At 37.1% G+C, this 17,317-nt stretch overlaps 1 protein-coding gene across 3 annotated transcripts in view; it reads left to right on the top strand.

Annotated features, from left to right (window-relative positions):
• The window catches only part of LOC106872578 (E3 ubiquitin-protein ligase TRAF7), a 201,076-nt gene that overhangs the window by 126,122 nt on the left and 57,637 nt on the right, over positions 1–17,317 (top strand). For all 3 annotated transcript variants that reach the window (XM_052970187.1, XM_052970186.1, XM_052970189.1), the window contains 3 exons: positions 900–939; positions 9,814–9,991; positions 12,232–12,307. In XM_052970187.1, coding sequence (XP_052826147.1) covers positions 900–939; positions 9,814–9,991; positions 12,232–12,307 — 294 coding nt within the window. The remainder of the gene's footprint in view (positions 1–899; positions 940–9,813; positions 9,992–12,231; positions 12,308–17,317) is intronic.

Here is a 17,317-nt window from a genome sequence, read left to right as displayed (position 1 = left end):
ATATATATATATATATATATATATATATATATGTGTGTGTGTGTGTTCTTGATATTCTTTCAGAGCAAGTTGTTTTACATCTATTACACTATTTTTCTTTTGTTTCTTGGCTCTGGTGAGGAATCTCTGAACATTCACGATGTGAATGTTCTGAGTCCTCTCCCCACACCCACGTTTGCGAGTGTGCATTTTTTTTTTCATATTTGTTCAGAGCAAGTCATTTTACATCTATTACACTATTTTTCTTTTGTTTCTTGGCTCCGGTGAGGTGTCCCGGAACATTCACGATGTGAATGTTCCGAGCCCTCTCCATCCCCCGTTCGTGAGCACGCATTTTCTTTTCCTTTTTCGTTCACAGCAAGTTGTTTTACACCTATTACACTAATTTTTTTTTTTTTTTTTTGAGCTCGGGTAAAACGCTTTAGTTTGACCCTTTTGACAACATACCTTAAAAGTTCTTCTCTAATACTGGCCAAATACAAATCTATAGACCTGCATTCACTAACCATACAGTCTATCACTTATAAGTCCTCAACCTCCTATGTTTTGTGGTATTTATCACCTTATAACATTTGAAGTTGGGCGCATGCACCATTGTTAGTCATTTTCTTTCATCTTAACTTATCCAACCTCTTTATCTCTTCTTTGGTTCAGTTCAGAATAGCAGCACTACATCTAATAACTGGCACAGCCCAGTCTTTGATGGTGGTAATCAAGTTCTACTGCCTTCCCTCTTTTGAAATGACACCATATTTGAGAAAGTACCAGTAATATATTGATAGCAATAGAGCTCTACTATTTACAGTTAATAATCATTAACTGTAAATAGAAATCATTGTTTTGATGAGGAATGCCTCTCAGACTGCCCCTAATGTTGTTTCTTCTTATTTTCCCTACAGCATACGTACTGTCGCAGATGTGTAAATAACCACAGTGATGGTGAGCTATTCAATTTTCTTTTCTACTACTACTACTACTACTACTTGACAGAATTGTTTAGTGCCTAATGGCAAAATTTGAAACTGCTATTATTATTATTATTATTATTATTATTATTATTATTATTATTATTAAGGCAGCAAGCAGGCAGAATTGTTAGCATGCTAGGCAAAATGCTTAGCAGCATTTTGTCTGTCTCTCCATTCTGATTTCAAATACTGCCAGGGTCGACCTTGCATTCCATCCTTTTGGGTTGATAAAATAAGTACCAGTTGAGTATTGGGGTCGATGTAATCGACTATCCCCCTCCCCAAAATTTCAGGCCTTGTTCCTCTAGGAGAAAAGATTATTATTGGTATTATTATTAAAGCAGTGAGCTGGCAGAATCGTTAGCACAGCAGGTCAGTAAAATAAGCACCAATTGAGCATTGGGGTCAGTGTGATCAATTAACCATCTCCTCCAAAATTTCAGGTCTTGTGCCTATAGTAGAAATTATTGTTGTTGTTTTGGGGTTAATAAAATAAGTTAATCATAGTAATAATAGAAATAAGTTAATAAAATAACCCTCACTTCTCCCTGAAATTGCTGGCCTTGTACCAAAATTTGAAACCATTATTATTATTGTTATTCCTCCAAGATCGACTTTGCCTTTTATCCTCTGGAGGTCAATCAAATAAGTACCAGTTAACCATTAGAGTTGATGTAATTGACCAGTCTATTTCCCCAAAATTTAAGTTCTTGTACCAATAGTAGAAAGGACTACTACTACTACTACTACTACTACTACTACTACTACTACTACTACTACTACTACTATGGTTAATGGGTTGATAGAATTGTTTTATTTAGACAAAATGCCTTAGGCTATTTGTTCTGATGTTTTATGTTCTGAGTTCAAATTCCATCAATCTTAAATTTTTCTTTCTTTACAGATATATCTTAATAAGTGGTGTTGTACCATTTACCACAACAATAACTATAACTCTCATGATTGTTTCAAATACTAAGTCTCATAATGTCTGACCACGTATACATACTAGGTGACCCACACTTACATAATGGGCAACCACACCTACATGATAGGTAACCATACATAACACTGGCAAAACTTCCATCACAAATGATAGGATTTCTCTTTAGAGCTAGAAAATAATGGAAACCTAGTCAGTTATTGACTCAACAAACTTCAAGTTTAACTGTCACTGTGGCACTGACCATATATATGTGACTGTGGTGTTACTACATGCATACATCCTATACCACACTATCACTGACCACAGCCATTAGAAGACACTTTCACTCATACATGTTCTGTTTCCTCCTTACTTCATCTACCACTATTATGTTGACTTTTACACCTATAAATACCCTTCATCTGGAGTTATCTAACATACCCATATCTTTTCATCTCATCATCTTTACTGTCTCAACTCCCAAACCATGCATTTGGTCCACATTTTCCCCATTCCCAGAGCTGTAAACCTCTGAAATTCTCCTTGCCTGTCTGTTGTTGCCAGGTAATATTCCAGTCTTCTATTGTTCTCAAACTCTGAGTGGTTCTTGAAGGACAAAGGAAAATAATAGGAAATTTATTGGTAGAATTTAAGAAAATTGGAATTCAGTGGAAACCTAGTACTTCATGGGTTTTGGCATTCTCCAAAGAATATAAACAGTGAAATCCACTAAAGTCTTTCAATTTTAGCTGAACCGAAAGATACTGCTTTTATGATTTACATTCCAGCTATGACCCTGAGGAATTTGAAATATTTGAAGAAGTTGTTATGGTATTTCTGTCTCTTTACCTTCATGCCTCAGTTCCGTGGACCATATCATCAGATGATGTGAATTCTAAACTGTGTCAGGAAAAGATTTGTCAATCTATTGAAAACTTTAAAAATGTACTCACCCCTCCCAAAGCTTGACATCATGAACTTGTTTAAGCCTTTCGTTACCAACCCAGCTGAAACTGGCTCTGGCTCTGAGTACAAATGTCTTGTTTACATAAGTTTTGAATTAAAATCTTCCACCAAACCTTAGTCACAATTTATGTTCCTAACACTAGCCGAATGATAACCAAGTTATTTTACTAAATTCTTTGTTATATTTAAAGTAATTGAAAGGAAAACAACATCTCAAAATAAATACAGTAACGAAAGGGTTAAAAACAGTTTATAAAAATATTAACTAGTACAGTTTTAAAAAGTACCTATATTTTCTACATCAAATTCTGCATACTGCAGGCATCTATCCACATCTTGTAGAGACAGCATTACATTGTTATGTCATTGTCTAATGTCTACAGAGTTGCTGTTTACATCTAGTTTTTGTAGCATAGAAATAAGATTTTTCCCTTGGATAGAACATTGATCAACCACACCTAACTTTTCCAATGAAAAGGATTGCACTCTATCTTTACAAAATGAAAAGTCACTTCAGAATTTTATGCTACTGCTGCTTTGTGATGAGTTATACTCAGCATTACTCAATATTAGTTATACTTATTGTGATTCTTAATTTGACCTAGATAGATTTAGCCATTCAGAATAAACTACCTTAACATACTGCAGGCTTTGGCAGAATGTGAACTGTCAAACTCTTGCCTAGTTACCTACCACCCTACCAACTCTGCTGTTCAATCTCCTTTCAAGTTATCCATCATCCTACCAAATCTGCCACTCAATTCATTGTCTAGTTACCCAATATCCTATTAACTCCATCACCCAATCTTTTGTCTAAATACCCAGCTCTCTGATTTTTCTCCTGGTTACTCCATATATACATACCGATATATATATATATATATATATATATATGTATGTGTAAGAACGACTGTGCGAACCAAAAGGAGAAATGGTGACGAATGGGGAAAACAGGCTCCTTCTTTATAATGCGTCACATGGTCGAACACAAAAATATAAAAGGATAAATATGTTATAATGCTATAACATAGAGAATTCGTAAATGCCAGTAAGGAAAACGATATTGACACAACCGATAGAGATGAATAACAGTATGATTTATTGGAGCATTAAACTGTTTGTCTGTGTGTGAGTGAATGCGACATAATAAAACACAGTATAAGACTGGCCGTCATGTAAACAAAAGAGTGTGTGCGAGTAATACATGTATGTGAATGCGAGAGATACATAGTATTGATAAGAGTCAGTAACACGTATAATTTACCAGTTCTTAATTAGAGTACACAGTGGTAAGTGTCTGTATATAAGAAGTTAAAGCGTTAAGGCAGAGCGGTCACTCGTCGTGATGTTAGGGCTTCTATGCCGGGCCGGGTTCTTGAATACAGATGTTCTTCGCAGTTGTCGGATTCTGGCTGTTATTTTTGTGGTGAAGAAACCACACAAACAGGGCTGAAAAGCTGCGGTTAGCGGTTGGTAGCTTGTGTACGTGTAGAAGTCATGTTGACGCTGGCGGCGATGCTGATAGTCATAGTTGGACGATGGTGTCGATGTCGTCGCTGGAAACTGGCTGGCTGGTTGGTGCTGTGTTACGCGTGTGGTCAAAACGACCAGATCTAAGCCGCGACGAATTGGCGGGGATAATTTAGGCTATTTATAGGAAAATAGGGGCTTCAGGAAAGCATTAGAAGAAACACTCTCACGTGACCTTATTAGAGGCTGTGGTTGGTCGATTTGCGTCCTGGTGGCAAATGGAGATAATTTACCCGCACAAAGAATAGTCAGTCAGGTGATGACAGGGAATGAGTTGCTTTCTACTACGCTCGCGTTTGTTAATATTTATAGTGAGAGAAGTGTTCACTACATATGTATGTATGTATGCATGTTACTCCATACATACCTTCATGTGTATGTATCAGCATCATCATCATCATCATTGTGATGCAATCATGCATGCATGACAGCATGGACAATGGACATTAAGCGATGATGATACATACAGACATACTTGCATACATACATACAAACAAACAAACAAACAAAAACTGTTAACAAAATTGGAGAGGAGTATTTACAACATTCTGGCAGATTAATGCTTGTCTATATGCCCTGTCTATTACTGCAAAGCAGTATATGAACAACATTCAAAAAGTGAACAAAACCAAAACAATAAAGAAAATGCCATCATGGGTTTTTTAAGACAGAGAAAGATATAGTTGATTTATAGAAGACCATCCACCATGTGATGGTGCTTATTGCATGCAAATGAGCAAATCACCCTACGTCTCACCAACAAAAAGTGACGAAGGAGATAGAATTGATGTTTGGAGATAGTAAAAGAGGACACTCACTTGCAAGCAGGAGCTAAAAGCTGTCAGTGATAAACTCTGACATCAGAAGAGACTAACCAAGAGAAAAAAACAATAAGCAAAAAACTTAACCAGAACCAGGCATACAGAGACATGAGAGGAGAAGCAGTGAACATCATGGAAGCTCCTTTACAAGAACACATAGGCTCCTTCTGTAGGAAAATCTACCGACCATATCTTATCTACCTGTACCAGCAAATTCTCAATGAGAATAATAGCATACCACACCGGTTAGCTCTGGCAGAAACAAAACTGATCCCCAAATACAGAATGACCCACATGGCAAAAAACTACTGGCCAATTGTATGCCAAAACTTAATCTATAAAATATATACAGCATTTTTAAACTTCTTCTTCCAAGACCATTGTGAAAGTAATAACATCATTTCAGCAGAACAAGCAGGTGGGATGAAGGGAGTCTGGGGATGTGCCAAGCAATTGTTAACAAATAAAACACTAACATCAGAGGTGTGGGAGCGTAGAAGGAATCTCATTTCAGTGTAGCTGGACTACAAAAAAGCCTTCGATTCTGTCTCCCATTCAAGGATGCTAGAAGCCTTTCAACTTGTTAAAGTTCCAGCTGACCTGACTTCATCATGGACCACCATCTTGAAGTTAAATACAAGGAGTGATTGAATTATCACAGAGGTATATTCCAAGGGGACAGACTCTCTGTGATGTTTATACTTTCTATAAATGCCTTGTCATTCATGTTAAGGAAGTCTAAAGGATATCTCACTTGTTCACATGGAAACAGAAATGCCAAAATTACAGTTTCTTCGTAGATGACTTAAAACTATATGCAAAGAATATGCATGAGACCTGTTTACAACATTTTCAAAGAATATAGGGATAGAGTATGGTCAGGATAAATGTTACTATATAGTTTTGAAAAGAAAGAAAACTATAAACCAGACTAGCAACATTTCCATCAATGACTTAACTTTTTCTCCTATATCTGATGAGGAATATTATTGCTATCTAGTGGTGTATGAAAACATATCTTACAATGGCACCTGTAACAAAACACATGTCACTAAAGAATATTTATCACTTTCCATGGTTTAGATGAATATATATAGAATGAGATGCTTCAAAGCGACGTGACTGTTTGTCCAATGTACTAGCGGTAACTAACCAAGTGCTTTCAAAATTAGCACGTCTCACTGGTGAGCGGAAGCTGTTACTTGTATTTGTACATCACCAACCATACCCGACTGGCATCTGCCCAGGCACAACTAAATTATGCTGCAGTGATACGATAGTTTTGTTATGTCTCACTACAACCTTAAATACATGCCCAAAGAAGTTGTACCACTCTACTGCAATGTATCATCAGAGCATATTTCAGCAGAAGACCATGGATGGATATGTTAGTAGAAATCTCCAGTATGATAGCAACATTGATCATCAAAGCAGTTTATCATGGACCAACAACTGGATTACTATGTCCCACTTTGAAGGGAATGTGTTTGCAATCCAGGAACAAGAAAAATTAACCAAATACCCGATGCACAAAAGGGACAGAGATGCAGGTAAAGCAGCATAATGTGATAAACGATGCAGACTTTGTGGCGTTAACACTGAAGGTATCATCCATATCATAAGCAGTTGTTTGAAAATGTCATCACAGTATTATCTACTGATGAAACATGCTGTTGTAGCTAAGACTCTATATAATGAGATCTGTCGGAAGTGTAACCCCAAGGAGAAAGAAATAAGATCTCACAGTATACTAGAAGCCATAGCCACTCATAATAAACGGAGTACTGGTGGAATGTCTCAGTGGAAACCTCAATAAAATGTAAACACAGTAGACCTGGTATAATGTTTTGGGATAGAGAAGAGAAATTGTGTACAGTTGTGGAAATCAACTGCCCAGCAGATGTTAACATAAAGCTAAAGGTTAGTGAAAAAGAAAATACGTATGCTGAACTTTTAGGAAATATGCAGTTACTCTATCCAGATTATAAATTCAGGTTTATACCTGTAATTTTGTGGGTACTGGGATATGTAACACGCTGCCTAAATATAAATCTTGAGAAATTAGGTTTCTCAAAACCAGAAAGGAGAAAACTGGTTTGAAGGCTACAGATTCAAGCCATCACTGGAACTGTAAAAAAATGTAAAACTTTCCAGAAGTTTATCATTTAAGTATATATAAGCATGTCTAGATATGCAAGTATATGTATGAAAATACATACATAAAACAAAACAAGCAAATCTGCAAATATACATGCATATACACAAAATACCCTGTTGATGTTGTTGGAATTCCAATAAAGGAGCTTGGATCTAGATTAGATTATTGGGAAGAAATCTTTAAATAAAACTTTATAATGACACACATACATTCATGCATGCATACATTGTTTGTCTGTCTGTCTGTCTGTTGTAGAGGGAAACTCTACAACAGACTAACAACATCCCCATCAATGACTTAACTGTTTCCTCTATATCTGACGAGGAATGTTAAGGTACCTTGGGGTGGATGAAAACATATCTAATAATGGCACCTGTAACAAAACTATTACAGCTAAATAAAGAAAATATGGACCTCGGAATGCCCTGCATTCTATAAAACTGTGGCCCACAATGTGTTTGCAGTGCCAGTACTCATACCAACATTTGGGCTACTTGATTGGACACTTGATGAGATCCGAGCCATTGATGTGAAAACTGGGAAGATACTAACTAGCACACATAATTTCCACATCAACAGTGATGTAGACTGTCTCTCCTTAAAATGAAAACAAAGGAGCAGAGGTTTAATAGCAATCCCAACTGCTTTTGAATGTCATATCATATCCCTTCAACAACATCTTTTAACCACCATGTATAGAAGTGCATCCCTTGACCAAGTCTGCATACATGAGACTGATAACATCATGAGACTTGGAAAGCAGCTCCTTGAGCAGTATTCCTTGTCTGATAACTTTAAATACATGCCCAAAGAAGTTGCACAACTCTACCACAATATCATCAGATGAAAGGATGAGTGTATTTCAGCAGAAGACCATGCATGGATATGTTAGTAGAAAGTTCTGGGATGATAGTAACATTGATCATCAAAGTAGCTTATCATGGACCAACAACCGGGTTACTATCTCCTACTTTGAAGGGAATGCTTTTACAATCTAGAAACAGGAAAAATCAACCAAATACCTGATGCACAAAAGGGACAGAGATTCAGGAAAAGCTGTTAAATGTGATAACTGATGTAGACTTTGTAGAGTTAACACCAAAGATAACACCCACATCATAAACAGTTGTCTGAAAATGTCATCATGGTATTATCTACTGATGAGACATGCTGTTGTAGCTAGGACACTGCATAATGAGATCTGTCAGAAGGATAACCCCCAAAGCTAAACAAATAAGAACCGACATTATGGTAGAAGCCATAGCCACTCGTAATAAATGGAGTACTGGTGGAATGTCCAAGTGAAAACCTCAGTAAAGTGTAAACATAATAGACTTGACATAGTAATTTGTGATGGAGGAGAGAAACTGTGCACAGTTGTGGAAATTAGCTGCCCAGCAGATGTTAACATAAAGCTAGAGATCAACAACAAAGAAAATACCTACACTGAACTATTAAGAAATATGCAGTTACTCTATCCAGATTACAAGTTCGGGTTTATACCTGTAATTATTGGGGCACCTTGATATGTAACACACAGCCTAAATACCAATCTTGAGAAATTAAGCTTCCCAAAACCAAAAGGAGAAAGCTGATTTGAAGACTACAGATTCAAGCATGACTGGAACTGTAAAAATTTGTAAAACTTTCCAGAAGTTTATCATCTAAGTATATATGAGCATGTCCTAGACATGGCCTGGGCAATCAGCCTGACTGGATGATGCCTCAATAAAAAAAAAGACATGCTATTATATGCATGGGAATACATACATAAAACAAAACAGACAAATCTGCATATATACATACATACACACAAAACACCCTGTTGATGTTTTTGAAATTCCAATGAATGAGCCTTGCATCTAGGTTAGAAACTGGCTCTTTCTCTATTGGTAAGAAATCTTGAAATAAAGCTGAATAATAATATGTATGCATACATGCACATGTGCACACACACACACACACACACACACATAGAGAGATAAATTTATTTACTAGCTAAACTACTTTACTTGCGTGCATGCAAGTAAAATAGTTTTGTTTAACAAAATTCAGTTTCACCTGTTCATCAAAAGTATGTCTGAGTTTTTAGGTTTGCTTGTCAAGTATATTTAACAGCTGTGGTATTATAACTGTTGTGCCTGTAATTCAAAGGGTCAGCCTTGTCACACTGTGTCACACTGAATATCCTCGAGAACTACGTTAAGTGTACACGTGTCTGTGGAGTGCTCAGCCACTTGCACGTTAATTTCACGAGCAGGTTGTTCCGTTGATCGGATCAACTGGAACCCTCAACGTCGTAAGCGATGGAGTGCCAACAACAACAACAATATTATAACTGTACAGAATTAGAATAATTGTTTGCTCCCCTGGTTACCTGATACTCTGTCAAACTCAGCCACCCAAGCTCTCACTAGATAATGATCTTTACTATTTCTGTTGTAGACACATGTCCAGTGGATAACCAGAAATTAATGATTGTTGTTGCCAACATTGCTGTCTCTGAACAGATAGGGGAACTCCAGATTCACTGTAAATACGGTTGTAAACCCAGTGAAGATGGATCGCCACATGTTGTAGACACAACGAAATGTCCAGTAATTGTCAAGTTGAGCAATCGACGGTAAGTCCATAATTTTACCATCAGTAAATCAGTTTTTATAGCTAAAACCATGTTTATTTACTGTTTTACATCTTTTTTCCTCTGTTTTCACTGGTTGAATCAAGAAAGGCTGTGGCCTTGCCTCTTTTCCTTGGTTTTCAAGGCAGGTGAGAGTGAGGGCCTTAATGTTTGCAACAGGGTGGATTCTTCATACAGCACCCAAGGGCCATGTGGCAGCGTTAAACAGATTAAGTCAATTATCCAAATCAGTAATGCTCCCCCACTCCCCAATACAGTTTCCATTTATCAAATTGATCTCCCAAGACATTTAATAAACTCAGCAGTAGAAGGCACTTGCCCAAGGTGCCACGCATTGGACTGAGCCTCAAACCACATAACTATAAAACAAAATCTTTTACCATTTTTGTCAAGTCTGACTTTTGAGATAATTTTTTTTTTTTTTTTCTATATAGTTGTTCCTCCCACTGCTAAACATTCACTATGTAGCAGTGGAACAAGTAGATTTGTGTAATTTGCTCAAGGAAGCAATGCAAGTGTTGCTGGTATTTGGCTCCCTGTCAGATCAAACTATGATTAAAGATTTTCTAGCTGCAACCATCCTGTCTGTTTTCAATCTGTCCTTCTATTTTAAGATGATATTGTGTGATTTAATGAAGATTTGGCCTCTATTTCTTAACAAATCAAGTAACCATGTGTGGGCTTTTTCATTGACTTGGGTTGTTTTGTTTTTATTGCTTAACCATAGGACAGCTCTGATCCAACATACCTGTGTTAAAAAATGTTCTAGCTGTGATTATCCATTGCAACCTTCTTTTACAATAGTACAGTGTGATCTGTGAGAACATTGGCTGCTATTCCTAGCTGGTCAAGTGACCACATAGAACCTACTCTGATTGGCTTCTATTGGTGGCAAAATAATTTCAACAACTGACCCTGTGGTCCAAGCCACTCTGCCTACTTTTATTACTTTGTCTCTGTTTACATCTGTGACATTCCCAGTTGGTACCAACTGTATGGACATCACATGGTCACCGCCCCACCATCTGGGAACAACAGGGTTACTATGCTGCCATCTTCGAACAACATGGTTCTTGATAGAGGCTACAGTCAATTACATTGATACCAGTAATTGAGTGGGTTTTATTCTAACCCTTAAGCATTCATATTATTCTGTCAAATGTAATGCTTATTTATTCACATTTTGTATTAATCATGCATTATTTCAAAGCTTCAAAATTTCAATGATGTGATTGTTTATTTTGAGAATGACTTTGTAGGATAAGTGCAAAAGGCCAGATCTGGCCAGTTTGAACATAAGACTGTTAGACTATTGGGCCAGATATGGCTGGTTCAAATGCTAAAGGGTTCAAATGATGAAAGGACAAACATGGCTTTAGTGGATTTGAACTCAGAACATAAATTTATTTACTATGTGTAATACTGATAATAATATAGCAATATCCTCATATTCTCTTAGTGTTTCTCGTTTCTTTTTTGTCTCTCTGTCATATCCCCCCCCCCAACTCCCTGTTCTTTCTCTCATGCCTTACCTTTCTCTTCAGTTATACATACCTCTCTCTCTCTCTCTCTCTCTCTCTCTCTCTCTCTCGTTATTCAATCTCCTTCATGTATTTGCTTAGCCACAAATGATTTCTGTGAAGTCACTCACCGACACACACACACACACATTCCAATTTCTTTCCCACAAACATGTATCTCCTCTCTTTCAGCTCTGTTCGTCCACTCTTTGCTCACACCTCTTTTCTCCTCTTATCCATTACTTTACCACATCTCATACTAAACACTGTGTCCAGTCCTTCTTCTCCAGAATATATCCCAAAATTGGAATTTCCTCCATTTATGTGTTTTTCTTCTGGCCATTAACTAAACCACAGTTTAAACAGAACATTAACAGCATCAATCTCCTCAGTATGAGAGGTGTGTGAAGGCTCTGGAGACTTCCTTTAGTTGAAACCAATTAAAAAGTCCTCCCTCCCTCATTCTTTTGCTCTCTTTAATTATCACTTGACACTCTTTTGTATGCTCTCTCTCTCTCTCTCTCCATTTCTCTCTTTCTCTCTCTCTCTCTCTCTCTCACACTTTATGATCCCCCTCTCCCACCATTTATATCTTCATTCTGTTTCCTAATTTCCATTTTATCCTTTTACATATTATATTTAATATGTTGACATTAACACAATATTTTAATTTTGTGTTTTAATGTTTTAACATTATTTCAGTGTTCATGAAGATGAATGTGACTATGTCCCGGTAGAATGTCCCAACAATGTTGGATGTCCATCACTACTTAAAAAGGTACCTTATTATATAAATTAATTAAGCCATTGTAAACATTATTTGTTTGTTTTTAGTTTTTATTGTTTTCTAGACAGCTATTCAGGTTGTCACTCACCAGGTTTTATCACTCACCTGGCTTTGTTAGTTTAACACTGCCACCTACCCAGTCCTCCTCTTAGTCAGACCCCCCACACACACACACACACATGTATCTGTAAGTCACTTCTCATAGTGACATTCCCACATATCTGTGAATCACTTCACGTCTCTTAACCACGCCTCCCCACCATATCATTTCCCTGTGAGTCACTTCTATATGACAAATAGAGGCCATCTCTTAATTTAATATACCTGCTTACTAATTGCACACAAAAATCCATAAGCTAAACACTGTAATTAGTGTATTTTTGATTAGTAACACTCTAGTGTATATTTGATTACAAAATAATTAATAAATCACTATAATTAGAGTATATTTTATATTAAATTGGCAAGTTCCATTTCACTTGATTCTCAGTTAAAAATCTCTTGTTTCAGGACTTCTTTTTTCCATTATTATTGCTATCCAAAATCTTAATAATGTAGCCAGCAAGACATAGTCCATTAAAACTGTGTCGTTTTTTTTAGATGATGTCATGAAGTACACTTTTATTTGATGGTCCTTTCAAGAGACATGTACAAAATCTATAAAACCAATCTATATTATGGTGAAACATGTTGGTATCTTTATTGGTTAGCTGTTGTCTGACAGCTTGTTCCTAAGTGAAGATTGCTAACTGAGTCTTCGCTAAACCATAACATTTCTCAGATAACCTTCACCTATAGATTTTTTCACAGCACATGATCTGTTGTCTTTGAAATATCTGTTGTACCTTAGTGTTGTTAATATTTCACTGTCTCAGTCTGTCTGGGTAAACAGATGTACCACTCACCTTTGCAAGTATTAAGAGTATTTTGTATAGCTCACACATATTTGCTTAAGTTGCAACACTGAATTCAAATTCTTCTATATGCCATTACCAAGATAAAAGCATTCACAGAGAAGCTCTGATCCAATAATTTTATCATCACAGGGCTAATATGTGTGAGATGACTCAATGCACCTAGTTTTATAGATTGTGGTGATAAGACAATTTCAAACAATTGTTTCCTCTGCTAATGTAACTGCCAAATCCCTGTGAAGATTTCCTCTGCTTGTAGTTTTGAAACTTTTTGTATTATGACAAAGAAAGAATTGTCTAATCTAAAGACCCAGTCTAATGATACAATTTGAGATATTTGAGTTTATTGTGTTCTGATTATTTTAGTGACCTACAAAAATATTATTAGTGGAGGAGGATGTTCTGAAAGTAGAATTTCTAGAATAATAACAGGATGAATAAAGTTCAGATAGTTATTACCTCTGTTGGTAACAAAAGATTTCTTTCTCAAAGTGAAAAGTAGATTGTATGATGTTTGTATATGAACAGCAGGGCTACATGGTAGAGAGACATGGGCTCTAAATGAAAAGGATGTGCAAAAACTAGAAAGAAATGAAGCTGGCATGTTCCATTGGATGTGCAACATCAGTGTGCTTGTATGATCAAGTCCAAAATACTCTTAATACTTACAAAGATGAATGGTACATCTGTTTACCCAGAAAGACTGAGACAGTGAAATATTAGCAACACTAAGGTACTACAGATATTTCAAAGACAACAGATCAGATGTGCTGTGAGAAAATCTATAAGTGAAGGTTATCTGAGAAATGTTATAGTTTAGCGAAGACTCAATTAGCAATCTTCACTTAGGAACAAACTATCAGACAACAGCTAACCAATAAAGACACCAACATGTTTCACCATAATATAGATTGGTTTTATAAATTTTATAAACTGGGCACAAAAGAAATCAGATGATTAAGAGAGAAGGCTGCATTGGTATGGTCATATGATGTGTATGGATGAGGACTGTTGCATAAAGAAGTGCACATTATTAAGTATGGATGGAACTTGTGGAAAAAGGAGACCCATGAAGAGAAGAGACAAAGTAGTGGAAACCTATCTCAGGATGTTGAACCTCATGACAGAGATAATATAGGATTAGATGACTGGTGATTTGTTGTGCTTGAGAAGGCTTGCATGGTCCTGAAAGCATGTTGTTTATGTCTGTGCCCCAGCACCTAGTCTACTTAACACCCATCTTTCTAACTACAGCGCTATTTACTTAGTTGCTGTAATTATATGAGAGCAGAACTGCACATATTTCATCTGCTTTTGTGCTGTCAGTTATCCGGTTCTTTGGAAACACTTCTTTTTGTTATCTCTCCCTCATTCTCAGTATTATCTCCTGTCATTTGCTTTCTCCTGAACATCCCCTTTCTCTTAGCTACATCCTATGACTGCCATATCTCATACTTAACATCTTAACTTGTCTGTCACCAACAACCTTCTCCACTGCTATAGATCACTTACTATCTCCACCCTGCATACTCTATTGATCACTTACTATATCTACCTCCATCCCCCTCTTCCCACCTTCATATCATCTCCCTGTTTCTCATTTATCTACAAGTTTATTATACTGCCACTGTCCACTCTTTTTTTCTACCACTACATCACTTTCTCCTCCCTAAGCCACACTTTAGTTCTTTTACCTCTTCCAAAACTGACATTCACTGTTGACCACACCACCACTTTTGTTCACTATTCACTGTATTCACCGCTATCTCCATCTCTAACAATCAGTCACTCACCTTTTACACTCTTGCTAACTTACCCACCCACCATCTCAATCCTCTGCTCTCATTCTTTCATATTCACCTCTTGTAACTTAAAAATATGACCTGATGCATTGTCATCACCATTTTTATCTCTTTTTCCAGTTAGAGTAGCCATGTAACTCTTCTACAAGACACTTGTATCATACATTTAGCTTCCCACCCAGCATAAAACCACCTACCTAAATACAACTTAATTCAGTTTAGGGGACTTTTCCTTTGTCTTGCAAATTACTTTGCAACTTCACTTGTGTCAATGTCATGAATAAAGCACCTAGTATATTCTGTAAAGTGCCTGGTGTTAGGAAACACAGCCAGCTGTAGTAACCATGCCAAAGCAGACATAGGAGCTCAACACAGTCCTGTGGTTCATCCTATTAAACAATCCAACCCATGCCAGCAAGGAAGACAGATGTTGGATGCTGATGACAATAACGATGGTTATTGTATTAATTACTAGCTTAAAAGCTGCACTCCGTGCGGACTTTTCAGCTAGCTCCTGCAGAGGGCCTGCAGCCCAAAACTAAAGAGAGAAATAATACATAAAGCATTTATTGATATCCTACCATCTCAGATTTATATCACAGAAGATCACATTTGGAGAATTTTTTATCACTGTAAAGCAGCAGGATAAACAATATTCTTGGCTTTACTATTTGGTGTGAGTATGAGGAGATTGTTGCTATTTCCAACTCTGGAACAACCAGCATAGAGCTGAGCATGGGAAAAGTACTGCTGCATGAGGTGAAGTCCAACAATTTTGTGTGATGGTCCTTGACTCTGCAAAACTGTCTCTTACTGGAAAGTGAAGTCTCTTGAATTTAAATGGCATTTTGCTGGAATCAGTGGAATTCTTGAAATAAACACATTTTCTTCTTTTCCTTGTCCAGTGAGGATTGTTGCTTCCAAGAGATGTGGATGCATTTGCCTGACAATCAGTCTTGTTTCATTGCACAGCTTTGTGGGGTCCAGATTTCTCAAAAGCATGATTGGAACTCCTTTCTTCGATGTCAGTTTGTGAGAAGGCATTCTAGGAGGATCCAAATAGTTAAGAGACTCAGTAGTTATTATTATAGAAGATATATATATTTCTATACCTGAAAGACCTAGTTACATGCAATCAAGCAATATGCATGGTGCTTACTGAAACACATCTAACATCTAATATAGCAGATGCGGAGATAAACATACCAGAGTATGCCGTACTCCGAACAGACAGAAGGGATAGAAGTCATGGGGGAGTTGCAATGTACATCCGAGAAGATGTCACACCCCTACTACTCCTATCACACTCAAACTCTGTCTGTGATACTTTAATAGTACACATAAAATAAATTGATGTAGTTGTATGCTCAACATACCATCCACCAAATACCGCAAAGCAGGAGGGTAAATTTGAGGATAGCCTCAGACGCATAGTAGAGGACAACACATCAATATACTTTTCCTAGGCAACTTTAACCTCTCAAATGTTAAATGGCCTGAAGATCACATCCTCTCTGGGATGTCACTGCATGAACAAAGCCAGGCAAAATCTTTGTTAGAACTCTCCAACATGCTGTTCATGGAACAAGTGATACTCCAACCAACCAGGGGAAGCAAGATTTTAGATCTCTGCTTCACAAACAATGTGAGCCTAATCCATAATGTGAAAGTAACACCTACATCTCTCTCAGATCATAACATTATAGAATTAACTATGTATGGTCCTAGACAACCCACTGACACTCACCCTATCAGGAGGACTCAAGCCATATCCAATCTGAATTTCCACAGAGCGGACTGGAAGTCAATTCGCAAAGAGATTCGAAATCAAAACTGGCATGACAGCCTTTCTATACAAGACAATGACCTCAAACTAAGTCATTTTATGTCAACCATACAAGACATATTCGCTAAATATGTGCCAAAAAGAAAGGCCAGCAAACATGCCAATAGAATTCCCAGAGACAGGAAAATCCTTATGAGACACAGAACAAAGGTCTCAAACCAGTTAAATAGAGATCTGGAGGACAGGAAAAGGGCTAAATTAAAACTAACACTGTTAGAAATAGAAAACAAGATCAAACTCTCCCATGAAAAGGAGAGAGCAGAGAAGGAGAAGAGAGTAGTAGAAAGCATAAAAACAAACTCCAAGGCTTTCTATAGATTTGCAAAAGAGACTGCCACGGCACAGTATAAAATAGGACCCCTATTCCTGCCTAATGGCTCACTGACTGCGGACCCCACATGGATAAGTGAAGTGTTCAGTGCACAATTCAAGAGTGTTT

The sequence above is a fragment of the Octopus bimaculoides genome, chromosome 8, assembly GCF_001194135.2.
Source record: "Octopus bimaculoides isolate UCB-OBI-ISO-001 chromosome 8, ASM119413v2, whole genome shotgun sequence".
NCBI lineage: Eukaryota > Metazoa > Mollusca > Cephalopoda > Octopoda > Octopodidae > Octopus > Octopus bimaculoides.
The sequence above is the reverse complement of the archived record's forward strand: the minus strand, read 5'-3'. Positions and strand labels throughout refer to the sequence as shown.